This window comes from Lasioglossum baleicum, chromosome 4, assembly GCF_051020765.1.
Source record: "Lasioglossum baleicum chromosome 4, iyLasBale1, whole genome shotgun sequence".
Classification (NCBI taxonomy): Eukaryota; Metazoa; Arthropoda; class Insecta; order Hymenoptera; family Halictidae; genus Lasioglossum; species Lasioglossum baleicum.
The window spans coordinates 5,255,124-5,274,417 of record NC_134932.1 but is presented as its reverse complement, the minus strand read 5'-3'; the positions used below and the strand labels follow the sequence as shown (position 1 = coordinate 5,274,417).

Genomic DNA, 19,294 nt, shown 5'->3' with positions numbered 1-19,294 from the left:
AATAGCGGATAACACGCAACGTACAAAATTCGCTCCGAGTAATTCCGAAGGAGCTTCGGCAGTAAATCGTGAGATAAAAGATGTCATAGCTAATAAATGCAGGTGCAGTAGATTGAGTGGACAGGACAGAAGAATACGAGACAAGCCAGAGAGTGATAAATAACCAGCGAAAAAAGATGCGGAATAATGTGACGCGGTAAAAGCCGGAATAGCGGAGGGTGCTCAAAATTTCCGAGCAGCGATATGTGTGTACTAAAGAGCCTTTCTGCCAGCAATGAAATGTACACAGGCCAGCAGGCCGAGCTCGGGGACCACCTCGGCTCTTCATAAAATGCTCCGCGCGACAAGATATAAAATACGAGACGCAGTCGCGTAAATCGGGGAGCCTCTCGGTACGCGACACGCCGGTACTGTAAAAGATTTCGAGGCGAAAGGGAAGCGGATACACAGGCAGAGAGAACGGACAGTAAAGAGAAGAAGAAGATGAAGAAGAGAAGAGAGAGAGAGAGAGACAGCGCGTCCGGCTCGCTCATTACGCGCTCCCCGCGATTCCACGGAACAAATATCGTTTTCGCCGCAGCGTGAAGCGACACACGCGTGCTCCCGCTACGGTTCCCGTTTTCCCGTGGGTTTATTAAAAGTCCGTGGAAGCGACGCGAAAGGAATCGTGCCCGTGAAATCGCGGGGTGGCGTGGCTCGCACGTGCAACCGTGTCCCGCCGCGAGAGAACGCGGTTTCCGCTCCGTCTTTTTCCGTTCCATCTGTATCGCGGCGCAAGCGGTGGCGGCGCCGCTTTTTACTGCCGTCATAAAGTTTTATGCAGTCCGGCTCGACTGGCGCGAGTGCATCGTTTCGGCCGGACGGCAAAGATCCGCAACGTACCACCCAGTTCGAAGAAAAGCAATCACACACGGACACAACAAAAGCCTCGCGCGACCGGACCAGCTCTGCCGAGGACACGGTGATATAACACACGTCGCACTTTAGTCAATTTGTGTCGAAAATTGGTCGGAGATAAGAAAAGGAACAATTGTCTCTACGAAACATTTCTGCAGAATTTGTTCGATTTTTCAATATTGCAAGGAGAAACCATGGCGTTATAGTCAGTATAACAAATAATCAGGAACTACTGATCGCGATTCCGACTGTATATTATGTATTTCGAACCGCAGTGAAGATACAGCTTTCGTAAGTTCCGACAATGTTCAGCCGAACAGTTAGGTGTTTTACTTGCGAAAGTTCCCGGCGCATGTTATATTCAACGCAAACCAGCCCGCCGGCGATATAGTTATTTACTTATATAAGAATATTTGCTTAATCTTCGGATTCAAATATTTATTCGCGGGGTTTGCAACCCGAAGCGGCGGCAGACATTTTGCGATAAAAACTGGATGTGCCGTCGCGAGAGCGTTCTCTTAAAAATAAGCTTCTATCCTCGACATTTTTCAGCCTCTATAAATATTCGGAGGCGTGGCCCCGCGATAACCGTCCCACTAAGAAACGGAAGATGTCACCGGGGCGGCTCTGTCGTGTCCGTTTAACAAGACGGAATCAATATTCTCGAATCCGACGAAGTGGTTCCCGGTCCTCGGACAAGAGGGAATTAATTTTAGCCCATTTATATTGTCTGCTGAGGAGTCGCTATGAGAAATGGTTAATTCGATTGCATTCGCGTTAAATCGCAACGAGAATCGTATTAGCGCCATTAAAATCGTTCGAGGGGATTCGTTTGAATTTTAAGATTTAAATGGTCCTTCTCGGAAGGATTTGGGTCTGAGTAATCTCGTCTCAAGAGTCTAGACGCAGCCCGGGGCGCCGAACTGCTCCAAAGACGTCGAGAAAGAGTGAACGAAAGTGGGAGAGAGAGAGGAGAGAGAGACGAATCAGCATGCGAGGCATGGCTTCGAGCCGAGAATCTTTTGAAGCCATTCGTACAGAGAAGAGAGCCTTCTACGGAGTCGTTTCAGGCTATAGTATATTTCGCGACTGACTACAAAACCCCACTCTGAATGCCATTATGTGCCACTTCTTTCGGACACCTTCGACGCTAGGAACGTAATTACGGCTGTCATTATAATACAATTTATAACGAGATGTCCCCTCAAATATTTTCGTTCCGCCGGGACACCTTTGCTCCTCCCATTCCAACAAAAAAGCGTCAGGGACACGCAAAAGAGGTTCGCCCGTGGTCATTGTAAAGTCAATATTATCTCGTGACGAATGGTCCAGGAAATACTGATTGGAATTCGAGCGGGCTGTGGAACCAACTACAAAGGCGACACTCGTCGTGCGTCATCTGCACGATCTTTCTTTTTTCCTCGCGCGAGCCTCGTTCTTTCTATCTTAATATATTCCCCGAACATTCGCCGGATAATATAATTTACACGAGCCACCCGGTATCACGGACACACGTAGTCCGCATGATTTGTGGCATTCAATTTGACTCGACGCGACACTACGCGACGCGGCGCGGAATACCACGGTTCGAGACGCGACTCCCAAACGCCTGGATATCGTCTACCGATGGAATCCTAAATAGTTCTTGGCGCGGGGAATTTTGATTTCGCGGGAGAGCTCGCTTACGGGAGCGTAGGAGGATCCTCGAAAAAGCGAATCGGCATGCGAGGAGGCCGCCCGTATCCACGGGAAACCTCTTACACACCTCTTCTCCACGCTTTTGCCGGGGTAAACGCGTGCCCCGGGAACACCCCCGACTTCATTTCAGATGCCATAACACGATTTCTATTCTGATCCGATAAGTACAGGCGCGCCGAGTCAATAATGGAATCGATTAACTGAAAGGTTCATCGTCAAAAAGGTGATCGGCCGCGAGACGCGCGTCCTCCGTTCGCGCCGACGCCAACATACAAAAGGAACAAAAGGGCGAAGAGAGAACGAGAAAAGAACTGCTCCCTTTATTCCCCGACGTTCGAACGACCGGCGCGGAATTATACTAATACTCGGCCACCGTTTTATCAATTATTTCCATCTACGAGCATTAACCGGAATCCCTTTTCCGCCGCCGATCGATCCGGAAGTTATTGAATCGCGCGAAAGAGGATTCGACGCTGCTGAGGTAGCCCGCTTCCTGTAGCTGCGCCGTCATTCCAGCTGATGCGATGGGACAACGATATTAAACGGTTACAATGGCCGTGCATCGTATCGATTGTTTCGTTATAGTTCCGCGTTCACCTCGATTCGGATGCAGCAGGCTCGAAACGAAACGGGAAAAAGTAAACACCGCTCGTAACTCGTAATTACACGTGCAATTTTCAACCGGCCGGTCCGACTTCCTGTTCGGCAACATTTTTACCATGCTTATTGACATCGATACACGCTCCGAAGAATTTTGCCACGTTATTGCCATATTTTCGGGACGCGAACAAACAGGTGAACCTCGTGCGACCGAACGGTAGCCATTGCGTCGAAAAGCGTTCCTGCATTTGCGGTGCCAATAACTTCGTCGATTAAAAACGAAATGGAACAAAAATCACGCGGAAGCGTTGTGCTTTGCAATCAAGGTATGTTTCATTTCTTATTTTTGTTTTCTCCTGCAACGTGTTAACATTAGAGTTTTAATGATCCCTCTACCGTAAATCCAGTTAGGAATCGAATAGACTCGTCTCAGAAATTCGTAACCGGAATCATGTTCCATACGATTTTCATCGTGACCACGCGGAAAGCAGCTGGCACAATTTAATTTCGAATCGCTCGTTCGAGAAAGCGATTTTTCAAGGAATCGCGGCACGATACGAGCCACTCGAGACTGGAGCGAGTAACGCCCAGCGAAATTTCCGCTTCGGAGGTGGTGAAGCCTGGAATTGCGGCCGCCATTCTGATTCTGACCTACTAACGAGCGACCGTAGTTAGAAACAAAGGATTTATTCAGCGTGTTCCAAGGAGCTCGGGATCAGAAAGGCGATCTGCATATACCGCAATTACACCCGCTATCGTCGCGCACAGATTTCGCAGCGGCTCGCAGCGGGAGTATCGCAGCGCAGATGCTCTCACAGGAGAGAGAGAGAGAGAGAGAGAGAGAGAGAGAGAGAGAGAGAGAGAAAGAGAGAGAAAGAGAGAGAGCGAGAGAGAGAGAGAATAACCCGTACGGGGAGTGCGGGGCAAGTTTTAAACAGTGTCGCGACAACATTTACGAGAACGCGCGCGTATACGTAACTGCATTTACACTGAATCCTATTTACGGTGGGTAAAATCGCATCGGGGGGCTCCCATGGCAGAACTGCCTTGGGAATAGCCTCCGCGCAGTTATACAACCCCCTGAACACCCCGCGTACCCCCGTCCCAGCGAACAGACGCGGGTGCGGCAACGAGGCGGCCCGCGTATGCAGATGCACCGCTTGCATTTTTACGCAAGAACGCCGCGTGCCGCTGTTAAGCACTTTCGCGAGCTTCGGTATTTTTATCATCCCTCTTTTGCCTCGTTTCCAACCCCGTCCCGCAACCCCGCGTTCCACCGAGGCTCTTCTTATTGTCGATGCGGCCTCGTCGACGGCTCCTACAACTCCAGGCTGATTTTACGTTTTTACCAGCCGCGATCTACGCGGAGAACCGAGCAGACCGGAAGTAATCGATGGCACTGCGCTTCGAATCGAACACCACCGAGAGTTCACTTGAAAACGCGGCGCGCCTATCGACAAGACTAATAACTCGGAAGCGGTTATTCCAACAGAAACAAGTCTTGACTGTCAATTTTCTAGGAAAGATCAGGTCTCAATTACCCGCATCCGAACAGGACACACAAGATACACCCACGAATTCCTGATAACTAAAGAAAACCAACCGGAGTGCCCAACATGCACCGTGATCAATAGTATTCAACATATTCTATTCGAATGTCCCAGATCCTCTGCACAAAGATCCAGATTTTCCATCGGAAATGACCTCATGACAAATCTAAGCGAGGATAACATTGTAAACGTACTCGCCTTTTTTAAAATCTATAGATTTATATAAACTGTTATAAATTTTGCTGTCCCCCATCAATGTACACAATAACTGTAACTATCTCCACAAGTAAAATGTAAGACATATCTGATTGTAAACCATGCGGTCGCTACATAATGACCTAGCTGTTAATGCGACCACATTAAAATAAACCATGAAATAAATAAATAAATAAATCTTGACTGTCTCCTCTGAGGCACTACTCAAAATTATTATAAGTTGAAACGAATTCTATGGTACGAAATGTTACACTTTGGGTTCAATAATACAGCATCGTATGCTATCACTTTATCCTCGGTGTTTGTATTAATTACGGGGTGATGAAGTTTCTAGCGAAAGATCAAAGCAGAAGCATCAAAGTAAACCCAATCGCTGCTGAACATCTTGTACGTGGCAGTAAACTTAGAACAGAAAGAACGACTCAGCATTTCCTCCTCGGTTATTTCGAAAATGAAAGAACCATATTGCCGTAACCCGTTTAAAAAGGCAGTCTGCGAACGGAATTGAGCTAATCTCGTTGCAACGAACGTACGCGGAACGCGTGTCCAACGGCGAGTCGCCTGTTACACTTTGGACCCAATCCAACCGGCCGAAATTGCTCGGAAACGTCATATAATCAATGAAGTTAGTACGAAAATTGTTATTACCCAATTAAGAAGCTGCATCGTTCTTCGCAGGGTCCGTTTATAACCGCGGTCGAAGAAACGAGCAACAAACAATAATTCAGCGTGTATTCCGCGTCGGGGAAATCGAAATTACGCCGTTTAAAGCAAACGCGCACTCTGGCTCTCTCGCAAATTCCCGGCTTCCTTTTTCGATTTATTCGTCCGGCCTAGTATTTGTCCAGTCCCTCTCTCATTCCCCGTGATTCGCGAACGCCGCGAGTGAGCGCGTATTACTAAACATATCATTTATTCACCAAACAGTTGGAACGCACGTACGGGGCGGTCAGGCCGACGCGCACCGTGCGTTCTGCACCTCACACAATAAAGCCGACGGCGCGGCGCGGCGCGTGTTTGCGAACATCGAATGGAATTGAATGCGAGCACGCGTTCGCAAATATCCGCGAATTCTTGCGAGCCTCTCCTTCGACGGTGCAATCGCCGCGCTACCACCGCTACCCCCGACCCACGGAAAACCCCTTTATTTTTTCAACCTGACCCCTCTGCCGGTTGATGCGGCCGAACCGCGGTCATTGTTTCTGTTTCACCGACCCGAGCACCCTCCGTTCGATACTGTTTGCCGTGACGAGTCCCGGCAACGGGGATTACGAGATTTCAGTTTGTTGCTGCGCCGATGCGCTTCCTTTCGAAATTGTTGTACAGCCAAAGTTCTTCGATCTCACTAATAAAATCAACTTTGACACTACAACTACCAGATAGATAAAGACGACTTGTTCACACATCATGTACAAATTCGATTCTATCGAGAACTATTCAATAATGGACCAAAGTAATTCTTAGTATGTTTTATAATACCGGCCACTAATTGAACACGTTCACTAATTAACACTGGAATCAGGTCACCACAAGTTAATTCGCCACCGCGCGTTTGTAGCAAACGCGTGCACCGCTAGCGACTGGCTCCTCTAAATCAATAGCAACTGACGTGTCCGTGGTAGAATACGAAAAATAGAGGGAAACTTCAATTTTTTAAATGAAATCTGCACCCATATTTTGTATATTTGCACAGCCCTTGGTAAAGTTCTGGAACGAATTTTAAACATTTTCACGGATCGAAAATTGTCAGATTGAAATGCCCACACATGAACAAACAAATTTGAAAGGTGCTTCAAGCGGAAGTTACTCGGTATTGTAAGGACAACGTAAATATAGAAACATTTACCTTGCGCTCCATTGAAAAAATGAAGTTATTGTTCGTGTCCCACATATGCAGTGGAACTGAAGTTTTCTATTTAGGGTGAACTGTACTATTGCTGGCACTCCAGTAGTTGTTGCCACTTTTGATTTAAACGGCAAATATTGAGAATTCCTGGTATGTGAAATCATTTTATATTGCTTCTTATTTATATTTCAAAGCAACGTTGTATGTTTTCGAAACAGAGTTCCACATATGACTGTTAGCAACGCTGATACATCTGGTAAGACCGACGGATGACCACAGTCCAGTGTGAATAGTGCCTTATAACTTAATTTCGGACTGTACTACAGATGTAATAAGTGCGTACATGTGTAATTATAAATAAAACGAATAGCCTGTTTAACGTTTATTTCTTACTTTCTATAAGGTATCATGTGGATTTGATAATAATCATTTTTATCGTGTTAACAGGTCTATGAACGATCAGGTTTCCAAACAGATTTGATGAAGCACCCTGTACATTGAACCAGCACGGGACAATCGACTCGATCTCCAGACTTTGTACAGATTTTCTCACAAGTGACTTATTAAATAAAGGGTTCCTTAATCTCTCGAGTAATCGCCCGCGCAAAGTATAAAACGACGTGCCTGAGAAAAGCAACGGCTCGCAGACTATTGTTCGTAGCTGTCGCAACACGTACGGTTTTTGCGGCAGCCGGCCGATCCGAGGCATGCGATTTCTCTACGGAGATGTTCCGCGCAAACGCGCGCGATTCCGCGGGTCTGTTGAACGGAAGCGGGAGAGAAAGAATGGAGACGGCGATGTAGCGATCCGGCTTGCGGCGGTTAATATTTAACGACTCATATGGAGCGGAGGCGAGCGCGAAACGCGGAGAACGTTTCTGTAGCTGCGGCTGACATTCGAATAAATAATACAGCATGATAAATCGTTCGCCGGTTTAGCCGTGCATCTTGGTTCCGGTGGCACGACGTGCGGCAATGGCAGCAAAAGAAAGGAACGCGGGGGCGTGCAAAAACCGGGCCAACTCGCGATTATTTCGGCCCCGACGTGTCCCCGCAGAGCGAGGCTTCGGGCGGAACGGTAATGAGATCTTGCGCTGCAGTTAATTTTGGAATCCAGGCTCGCGAGGCGAGGCGAGGCGAGGCGAACAGTTCCCTGGTGGCCGCACGCACGGAGTCGAATGTAATCACAGTGTGGGACCGGATGCAGGACAGGTACTGGGTGCCTCGCCGTGGAGAAAAAACGAGGAGCGGGCCGCGGCATTTCGCGCAGAATGAAATTCCTATTCCGCATTGTCGGCGGTTTGCCACTGCAGTCGGCAAAGTGGCTGAAAAAAGCCCGCCGGGGATGGGGCCATGAAAATGTGCTGCGAAAGGCGAGACCGTACAACCCTCCGAAGCATATTTCGTCCTCCTCCGAGGAACACTTGCTCGAGAAATCCATTAACGGACCCGGTTCAGACGATTGCTGGGTAAATAGCGTTTCCTAATTCGCCGTGGAAATTTTTTAATCCCCCGCGGCACCCGGGAACGCGAGAGGCGGATAAGGGCCGCGATATTTTGGACGGTGCCCAACACGGCCCCATCGTCGAACCCGCGCGATACCGCCGCGCGTTCCCGAATGCGGAATCTATTCCGATCTAAACGCGCCGGAATTTAAATTAGAGTTTTGCCAAGCGACCTCGCTCCGCACGGTAATACGTACCGGAGCCGAATACATACAATTTTTCGATGTATTCTACCGACGGTTATGCATGGAATACTCTTCTCTTGTTGCATTTCGTAAGAGATCCTCCACCCGGAATATAAACGAGCTTCTCCACTTTCAATTTGCTTTAAATAATTGCGAATCTATACCCGCGCTTCCGCGTTTCGACAGCGCAACGCCCTTCATGAAATTAGAATTAGGTTGTACCGAAAATACGTTTCGTTTTCCTGAAATATCCACAACACGAACAGTCTAACATTATGCATGCACAAAAATACTTTTAATAATTATAATAACTCTGATAATTCGACCGTTCGTCGCAACGTGTAATTGTTGAAGATATATTAACGAGTGTGTGTGTGTGGTGCGAGCATTAGGATCCGAAAAACAATTACCCGGGAAGAAAAATGGTTACGTCACGAATGACAGACGTATTCGTGTAGGAGAGCAAGGTAGCCGAGCAAAAAATAACGCCTCCCTTTCGGTAGTACGAAATCGTAGCTGTCTAGCAACGCAAATCCCCCGTCAACTCGCATCCTGGTCGCTTGTTCGAGGAGTATTCCAGGCAGAAAAGACCTCAAATAGACACCGAGCCACGGATCCGCTGTGAAACGACGTGCCGAACGGAACGGGGAAGTTAAACGAAGCGAATAAAAGAATTAGACCAGGAAAATTGAATTCAGCTGGCTGAAGAGACGGAAGCCGAAGTGGTTCGGCACACAACAGCCCCGCAGTCTGGAGAGCGGCGGGATGTATCAGCCGTACATCTTTAATCAACTTCGATTCGTCTTGTCGGACGTTACTACGGGTTTCTCCTCCCCTTCACCTGCCGAGGTAATAACCATAACAGATCCGCGCGCGCGAAATATATTCCCTTTAAACAGGATTAGATGCAGCCGATCGTGCGAAAGAATCGGCTGATTGGAGTGCTTGGGCTGTTGCTTTAATCAATCGACGTCAACCTCCCTGTTTCCCCTAAGTGGAAACAAGAAAACCGAGGTTTTCATAGTCCCTCGTACGTCCTGGATAACGAAAGGCTATTCCCAGTGGCTATATAAAATTTCCATCAACCGGAAAACAAGTAGAACCGAATGAAAGCTCGACGCAACGACACCGACCTGTCGGAGCAATTGAATAAATGCTGTTCGAATACATGTACATAATTCGTCTCGGTGATTTTAGTAGAACTTATCTTAACAATACTATTCGCATGGACATCCTAAAATGCTTTGTAATCTTTGGATTCTACTGCAACAAAAAGTTCTAGAATTTGATAAGTTAATTTCACGTAGACACTATCAAGCTTTTGAGATTATCAACCTTATCACGATGGTCAGGTGTTCGATCATCGAAACATCGACGAAGACTGCAAACAATAAGTGTACGAAGTCAAGAGTGTTATCGGCGCGAGACGCAAAGGGAAAGGAAAGTAGCAAAAGCAGTCGGACAGGGGCATTTTTCCCTTTCGCGCGAGTTATATACCACGGAATTTCGGTTCGTTTAGTTTGAGGCGAGAAAGCGCCCCCGGAAGCGAGGAGTTAAGCCACGCGAGGAAAAGAATCCTAGCGTTGAATTGGAACAGGGGGCAATGGAAGGTCGGGGGTTGGGTGAGCGTCGGGTGCAAAACGGGCATCTATAAGGACAAGAAATCGAGCACTAGGAGAGAGGACAGAGAAAGAGAGAGAGGGTGCAGGTAGAGAAAGAGTGAAGGAGAGAGTCCGGGGTCGGTGGTTCGGGCTGGTCTCTCGGATGCCCGCGGCTGTTCTGGTTCTAAGATTACGATCATAACGAAAAACCTTCTCGCTCCCATTGGCCGTCAACTCTGCCCCCCACACCCTAGCCCCTCGTTCTCTCTTCCTTCGCTCGTCCTTCCGATCCCTCTGTCTCCGTTTGTCCCATCCGGCAGCCTGTTCCCTCTCCTTTTTCTTCGTGGCGTCGTTCTCTGTATGAGAACGTCCGGCGACGGCTGCATCGCATAGAGCATTGCGCGGCACGGCATGCATTATGGAACGAGCGGGCAACGATTCTACCGGAAAAATTGCGGACACGCGAGACGGACGCGATCTGCAGCCTGACTACCTACCTACGTAGATATGTACCTAAGCACCGAACCACCGCGCTCTCTCTCTCTTCCTTCTTCTCTCTATCTATCCTCCTCTTTCCTCTCTTGCCGGGGTTGCTCCGCGCTAGTCGCCGGAGAAGATTGCTTTCCTATATTGCATCCCCGAGCTCCTCCACCCGCCACACCGCCCCTCGGTTACGGCTCCTTTCCATTTTAGAAGAAACGACCGAGAGAGATCTCTATAACACGGATCCGGCCACCCGCTGATACCGGACCCGATCATACACTCGCTGGCAATAAGCGAGCTGTTTACGCGGCCAACGGATGTCTACCGACTTCCGTCGATTCCTCAGATTTTATTTCGTCCCCTTACCGACCCTACCAGTCTGTACGAGGCACCTGGAAAAAATGTACGAGCCGTTTCACGCCATCCCGGCCGACAAAGATAAGAGACCCGGGGTTTTTTATGCCTCGGCGAAGAAATTCGAAATTACATGTAACTCTACCGCTTGTACTCGGAGCTGGTCTACCTCAAAAATCTTACCAACTCTTAAATATAAACCAATTTAATAACGTAAAAATATTTTTAACATAGAAATTAATTGGATTATATAATAGTATAAAATGAAAACTTCATTATCGAGTAACTAACAGAACGCAAACTCAAGCCGAAATCAAAAGGAAATTGTTACTAATAACGCTGATTGCTTCTGCGAATACAATTGGTGGAACTTGTGGCAAAGTTCGCGCGGGGTATTATTAAAATCGCGATGCGAATTTGACAGTCAGCGTAACTGCGAAGAAGAGAACCGCTCGCGCCGGAGCGGTCTCGCGAGAGCGCGAATGTGCGAGAATTATGGCCGGTCCCCGCGGCGAAGGGTTTAGCGAGGGAAAATTGTTGTCGTTAACCGTGGAGGGTAATCAGAAAAGGAAGAACATCTGTTGCGTTGTTGACAGTGACGCAGCGTGATGCCAAGCGAATTTGTCGTCGCCGGGAAATTCCGCGCGAAAGAGCAACCGGGGAAGCGATGATGAAACGCCGACGCACAACGCACGGCCATCGCGTCGTGTCGAGAGCTGTTTTTAAAAGAAATATTCAACGGCGTGCCTGGAAATGAGAGAGCGAGCCCGCGGAGAAAGAGAAACGAACGGAGAAAGGAGCGAGTCATGGTCGCTCGTATGCCACTGGTCGTCGCATTTGCGTCAGAGGAAAGCTCGGGCCGTGGCGAGGGAGAGGAGGAAAAAGGGAATATGACATCCATCTCCCTCCGTTGGGTCCCCGATGTTATGAAGAACCGGCAAAGTGACAACAGCCGTGCAGCGCTGCTGATGAAAGGGAGGATACCGCGTAATCCTCCCGAGTCCGGTTTTCGAGAAGGGTTTACGTCAACAAGATGGCTACGGTGCCGGCGGTGTTTTAAATTTAACGGCGCTCGGAAATAAACCGCGGGCACATACCGTCGAAATTCTACTCGCGTACGAGCGACGCGGCTCTTCTGGCGAAATCAAACCGGTTCCGAACGATATCCGGCGCGATTTTACTGACCGAGCAACTTTGTCCTCGTCGTCGTCAACCACCCTCCGGCTTCCACGGATCAGCGAGATGCTCGAAACGCGTCCGGTGACGACGAAACCGGCGGGTAGGTATGCATGTATATCTGGTCGATCTTCGCCGCGGCACTTCGGAACGGGGACAGACGCATTTCGAACGATGTCTGTATTTTCCTTTCTTCCAAGCGACTCGGGTTTTTTTCCAGCCGAAAGTTATCTGCTTCCATCGGTGCGGCGCGCGGGTCTTGGTACCTTGCCGATAAAAGCAATACATCATGCTCGGTGACTGAAAATTGTCCAAGATAATCGTTCGCGAAAAATAAAACGACAAAGTGTCGTACAAAATGACGAGCACGCGTAATGACAGGCCGCTGGCTTCGGTTGGCAAGATTGATAACTATCCGATGCACCGATCGAAACGAGAAACCCATTACTTATCTCCGAAAGGACTATCATTATGCGCGTTCCACCTCGCCCCGCTCTGCCACCGCGCCCCGTGCGGCGAACACCGGCCCCGAACGATCCTCTACAACATTCGACGCATCGGATCGGTAGCATAAGAGTAATTAGTTGAAATTATTCCACGTCGAGGCTCGGGAAATGAATATAATCCGGCTAGGACGACGGACGATAGGAATAATCGTTTCGCCGGATGATCATTTTCAATTGCTCATCGGCGAAACTAGGGACCGTAATTGCGCGGATTTTTGCCTGTTTGCCGGCGCTCGTACATCATCCGCGGCCATAGACGACCGACGATCAACGCCGATAATTTCGCGCGAGCATCTAGACCTTCCGAGAAGGCGAAATGTTAGAATTACGCGAATGTGATCGAGTCGAGGTTAAGGATACGGTTGCTGGATCAGCAAGCACCAGCGACTGATGTCGGTAGCTTAACAGGTGCGCGACGATTCCAGAAACGGACAAGAACTAGATCGGGAACAAGACGGGGGTTCCTTAAAGACGCTTACCTGGAGATGGAGCTGTCCGTTATTGTCCACCCATCCGATGACCATGTCGGCGCGAACCTTGTCGTCGTCCTTGGAGAAACCGAAACCCACGTAGCCGAGGGTTTTTACTTGGATCTCGAACGTGATATCATTCTCGTTGGGCGACCAGAGGACCAGGAACTTGTCGTCGAGGGCGGCGCTGTGTTTCCAATCGACGGCGGACAGGACGCCGCCGTTGGCCAGGACGAACACGAGCAGGAAACACGACGCGATTACGGCCTTCATCTTTGCCTTCGTTCGATCCGCTTCAAAACATCTGCAATCAGAAGATTATAGGTCATTAGTGGTCCAGGTTCGGACGTGATACTAATTATTTACTATGAACCAGCCGGAAATTATACCATCGGATACTGAGGAATCTCTATTACCCGATAGGTTCTTATCATTAGCTACGAGATGCCATGTAAATGCGACGTTTTTTCGATAGCGAGATCAATTAGCGGCGGACGTTGAACGGTTCTCATTCGCGCGTTTCTTGCTTGCCCGCTTTCAATTAACCTTTTAATTTCGCTCGGCGTAACGACCGCACCGTGCGACACTGTACAGTTGCAAGTACCTCGTGAAGATCTTTAAAATACACACGAGGGAGGGAACGCCGCGCAACCAGAGAAGTAGTTGCACTTCCATTGATATTGTAGGGTATGCGCAACAATTTTCTTGCAATTGCGTTTCTAACGCGAATCGCGGGAATAAAGGTTTGGAAAACTGTTGCGGTCCTTTGCGGACCGTCGAGACCGAGATCGGTGGTTCAAAGAAGCCGGACAAGAGAAAAAAGGACTTTTCACGCGCGTCAAAGTCTCCTTTTTCAAAGGCCGTTGAACGGGTCCCGGCTCGCTCACCAATTTGCAAGCGGCGCAGAGCATCGGCCAACAGCTTCCGCAACGGCCGTAACGCCGCAATTACAAGTGCTTGGAATCCTTACACGGTCGGTGAACGGTTCCATTAACGCGGCAATTTTTACGTAGTCCCCGGGGTTCTTCGAGCGCCGCCGTAGTATCGATGCGAATGGTACCGATGACGTCGAACACGGTCCCCGGTACGCTCGCGTTTTCCACGCCGGCGGCGGCGGCCGATCGTTAGGCTTCTATTTAGAAGTTTTACGCGGCCATAGACGGGCCGGGAGCAATATTTCCCTTCAATATTTTAACAACGTTCGCTCGCCATTAACCGCGTCGTTGCCGATACACAGACCCAGGCCACTTGGCCCCTTTAAAGCGTAAACGGCTCCCGATGCTACACGACCGGTTGTTGCTGCCTGGTCGATCTTTCCTGTTTCGCATGCGACCCGTTTTATCGCGCTTAAGGGCGCGACCGTGTACTAACCGTACGCCCACGGTATTTTCACTCGTTTGCCGCGTAAAATCGTATTAACCTCTTTATCGTGACGGTGCTCGCTCCAGTTGCCGCTCGAGATAGCAGGAGGAAGAGTAACTGGCAGAGACAAAGAGAGATATAGGGACAGAGGGACAACGGGTTGCGCGAGCCCGGTAAATTAAGTCACCGGTCGAAAATTCCTATCTGCCTCTCTGTTAATCCGACGAATCCGGACACGCTTGGACTGATTTATTTCACCGACTGCGTCTCCATGCGATTATAAAGTGATAGCTTTAACGTGGTGGAGCCATTATATTCGGTTAACCTAACGGGATTCGTTGTAATAAAGCCAGTTTTAATCGTGTCACGACTTTTATTATTATTCAATTTCCTTTTTACTTCTGTTGGCACGACAAAGCTTTCTGATATGAACCGCTGGAGGGATTAAAATCTCGCTCGCCACGCGAGGACACGTTTGTCGACCGACACAGCATTCTACTCTCGCATGCTCGAAAACGCTGCGATTGCTAACGATTTTTGATAAAAATCTTTGGATATTTTCCCGTCGTCAACTTTTTGGATCCGCTTTTATCAGTCTATTTCGTATTTGCAACTCATACACAGCGAGAGAGAGAGCGTTACAGGAAAAACATGGGACAGCCTGTTATCGGAAAACTCTGTGCGCCGTGTGTTTAATCACAGGGATCAATCAATGAGAAGTCAAAGCACCCGACCAGCCAATGAAGAACCAATGCAATGAGCCGGCGGACGTTTTAATCGTAGCTTTTAATTGTGAATTCCGGGTCAAGCTAACGCCGTACAATCTCCAGGAGCAGCAATTTCAGATCGGCGCAGGGAACGGTCCAACAGATTTCTAATTAGAACCTTGTAATTCGCAATTAGGTCTTTCGGGAGGTACGCGGTGCACAAAAGAATCTTAATCAAAAGAAGCCCGGGCTAATCACTGTCCCGCTTCTACACGTCGTTTCCCCGGTTGGATCCCGAAGACGAGCTTCGCCGCGATACGTCGATCGATGTCAGGTCAGAAACGCTCGATTCTGGAAACGGTAATTAAAGCCCTGGAAAACGTCCCCGTGTAATCTCGAAAAGAACAAAGCGATACCGATCGTGTCATTAGCTCCGTTCGATTCAGTGTCTCTGACAATGATCGACGTCGACCTTAATTTCTGATCGAGAGAACGAACGCCGCTCCGTACCGAGCCGGCCGGATTCGATTATCAAAGACGACGGTTCCATCGCTGATATGTATTCTTACCGGGCGCTTTGTGAAGTCCCGTCGATCCCGACCGCTATCAATTTCACTTTGTTTTCAACGGAGCTATCTTCGTAGGCACGCGAACGAGCGAGCGAGCGAGCGGGCGCGCGCGCACAAGCGAAGAAGAATAACGTGATTAACGTCGCGGCTGAATGGACACGCGCGCGATAAAATTGCGTGGTCGTTCGGCGTGTCGGATGGAGGAGAAAGGGAGAAACGAAAAAGACAAAAAGCAGAGCCAGAAAGAGCGACGATGCGTCGTTTATATTGCGTCCGACCGGCAATCAAGGAAGACGCGCGCGGTCGGATTCGAGGGTGAACGAGTAAAGTCAATTTACAGCCGCGGGAATAAGCGGTCGGCGCGCGGCGCGCTTGCGAATCTGCACATCGGCGCCGTACGAACAAAAACGGAACGAAGAGCACACACGTATTCCGCGAATGGAAAGTGGAAATTGGTGGAGAAGTGCGCGCGGCGCGGCGCGGCGTTTGCCGCAAGAGTCGGTAAACACGGGAAAAAAGCTTGATCAAAGGGGACAGAGAGATGGTTTCAAGTTCCGATTAAAAATTCAATGACTGCACCGGTGATCGCGTAACAGGCGCGAAATCGATGATCCCGCCTGGCTCGACGCGGCGTGGCCGATACTAGATCGAAGGGGATCGAAAAAACAGATATGGAGGATCGGGGATTCGGAATCTCTTTTGTCCGGAGAGTACGCAAACATCCGTCGCGGGTAAATCAGCAGGGCGCGAGCTGTTAAGGGAACTGTCAATTCCGACGCAATCGAACCGATTAATAGTAACGATCGCGTGACGCTTGAACGGGCCCGATGCAAATCGAGGGGACGACGCAGTTACGAAGTGTCGGACGAGTGTGCCCGCGCTCTGCCCATTCAACTATTCGTTTCGCGCGGCTGGGAAAACGGGGAATTAAGCGCTTCACAGAGATCATCGATCGGTCAAATCCGAGCGGCGACTCCGTCTGCCTCTCTCTCTCTCTCTCTCTTGATGTTTTCCGGCCGCCTGCGAAACGCAGCCACGCTCGCAGGACCGGTTTAGCCACGTGCTCCATGCAATTTCGAGGGTCGCAAAACAACCACAGATCCGCGAGCGACCGTTTTAATTGACGGTAACAATGGTATAAACGCGGCCTCTGTGTTGCGTTACCCCATCGATCTGTGAGACTTTTTACCAGAAAATCTCTACATATGTCTAGCGTCATTGCCGCACACATTATTGAACTACATAGTACCTCTACAAAACTGCACACAGTTCCTAGAGAGTTACGCTATTCATCGGCGCTTCCGATGTCCAAAAATATTAGACTGCCGATCGTTACGCAAAATAGAAATTTTCCAATTCTAAGAAACGGAAAGTTAACACTTTACCTACCGGAAGCCTATTAATAGGATTTTCAATAATTGTGCTGTACCAAAAGAAACCATAGAAATTTTCTTTTACATTGCAATCTTAAATGTAACTGTTAGATGACGTTATTCAGGGTGACTTGTTAGTTCACAATAAAAATTGCTGTTGCTATGGAAGGTTCCATTAAACAGTATTTAGCCATGTACCATAGATTTTTCAAAATTATGCAATAATCACCGGTCGGTAATGTGTTAATAAAAATTGATTTTGCCGTTTAATCATCTCAATCCGCCATCTGCTAGATTACGTTTATTTAAATCAACCGGTAGCAATATTCGATACACGAACATGCTGGAAATTCGGTTGAAATAGCCTGGATTCGATTATTCAGCTTAGCGTACTCCCTTTGTGCCCACGAAGTTCGGCATCGAAGTAAGATCGATTGTGAACTTGAATTACCCTGTCTATCGAATTCTATACCGCTCGAGCAGCCGAAACAAGGTCAAATTTAATTAGATCCGCAAGTCGAGTTTTTGCTTTCGCGATGGCTGCGCGGATGGATCGACGTCGCGTTTATTTATCGAATAAAATTGTCGTGATCGTGCCGGGGTAATAACGTTTTCCCGGTATGGATTCGGGAGTGCATACGCGAAGTGCGGATAAATAATAATGGAATATGAATTTCCGAGCCGGGAACAGTTTTTCTCATGCGTTGGAACTCGGTCAAGTGATGGAGAGTAATTTGCGACGGGTATACAGGGGGCTTCCGAGGCGTAACCATTTCTGACGCGATGCTGCGCGGAAACTTCGATTCCAAAGACCAGAAACCTCAAATAAGGTCATACAAATAGCTGAAGTTCGACTGGCAATCAAACTACGCCGCGGGAACTGCGCGCCGAGTTTCGAGCATACGTCAGACAGTTTCGCGCACATCCAATTCGTGATAACCCCCGTTCTTTTTTAATGGCTCAAGATGTTTGCTGCTCTGCTCGGTGCTTCTATTAACGGAGCGTAGCCGCCGCTGTATTACCGAAATTACTGAACGCGTTACACCGTGCGCGCCGAGTGAACTCGCGTTTACTTTAGTCATTAACGGACACTTGCTACACCGGATACCGTAAAATCGGGATAAAAGCATTCCGCGTTCGCGTTCTAGATTCGCTTCGAATTTAACGCCATGTTACGCTCTGGTTTCCGTTGTGGTACAAGAAAGTGTTTCTATATTCACGTTCATATTTAACAGTAAATTCAATGTCGAAAGAACGATATCAACTCTTGTATGTGAACTGTTCTGCATCGAGTATTGCAGACAGACGATTTTTGCCCAACATTGGTAGAGCAGCGATACGGAATCTGTAACAAGCATGATCGTCAACCCGGCCTCTTGACGCCCGCTGGCTGGAAAGGAGCGGAACAGTCTAAAGTTCACTCGTTAAGCGATTCCTGGACTCGGTTGTCGAATATACAGCGAATTTGCGGTGTGCCCGACAGTCTCGCCACCCTCGGCCGTACGTCGCGTCGGTGGATAGGCCGCCGGCGGGCCATCCCCCGGAAATCCTCGCTTATGGACGCGGCGGGGCGCGACGAGATTTTGTCGATTTTACGGTGCTAGTATACCAACCGGCAATCTGAAAACGATCGATTCAATTAACAGTAACAGCGGTGTAATGCGCGCCGGATGCGAAAGGCGATGCATCGGCAGAAGCAGCTGTCGCGCGTCAACTCGAATCGCTCGACCGTGCGGAGAAGCGTCAACTCAAATTGAGAGGATAGAGCGAGCACAGTGCGCCTCGCCTCGCCTCGCTAGAGAGGTCCAGGGGAACGAAAAGCGTGACGGTGAAGGGCGAGGGACGGAGAAAGAGGAAGGAGAGGAACACACCCGGGCATGGAAGGGTGAAAGGTGACATGGAGTGGGACTCGTTGAACGTAGGGGGCGACGCAGTCGGTGGAGGTGAGCCCAGCTAACACACGACTACCACGGACGGGTTTGATTTGCGGCGTGTCGTTCAGTCGATTGCTCTCAAATTGCGTCCAGCGCCAGTGGCATCAACCTGGAACGTACCCCCAATACATTGACGCCCCCGGAACGTCAGAGGGGCCAGCCAGGCACCGCTCGGCTCCGCTTTTCCATCGATGCACGCCCGCGCATCCATTCTCCCCTTTCGCGCCCCGCAAAACCAGTCATTCCCTGTTCCCCTCTCACC

At 49.1% G+C, this 19,294-nt stretch overlaps 1 protein-coding gene across 1 annotated transcript in view; it reads right to left on the bottom strand.

Moving 5' to 3' along the window:
• The window catches only part of Olf413 (DBH like monooxygenase olf413), a 220,368-nt gene that overhangs the window by 104,267 nt on the left and 96,807 nt on the right, over positions 1 to 19,294 (bottom strand). The window contains exon 2 of the mRNA XM_076422439.1: positions 13,097 to 13,391. Coding sequence (XP_076278554.1) covers positions 13,097 to 13,360 — 264 coding nt within the window. The 5' untranslated portion in view covers positions 13,361 to 13,391. The remainder of the gene's footprint in view (positions 1 to 13,096; positions 13,392 to 19,294) is intronic.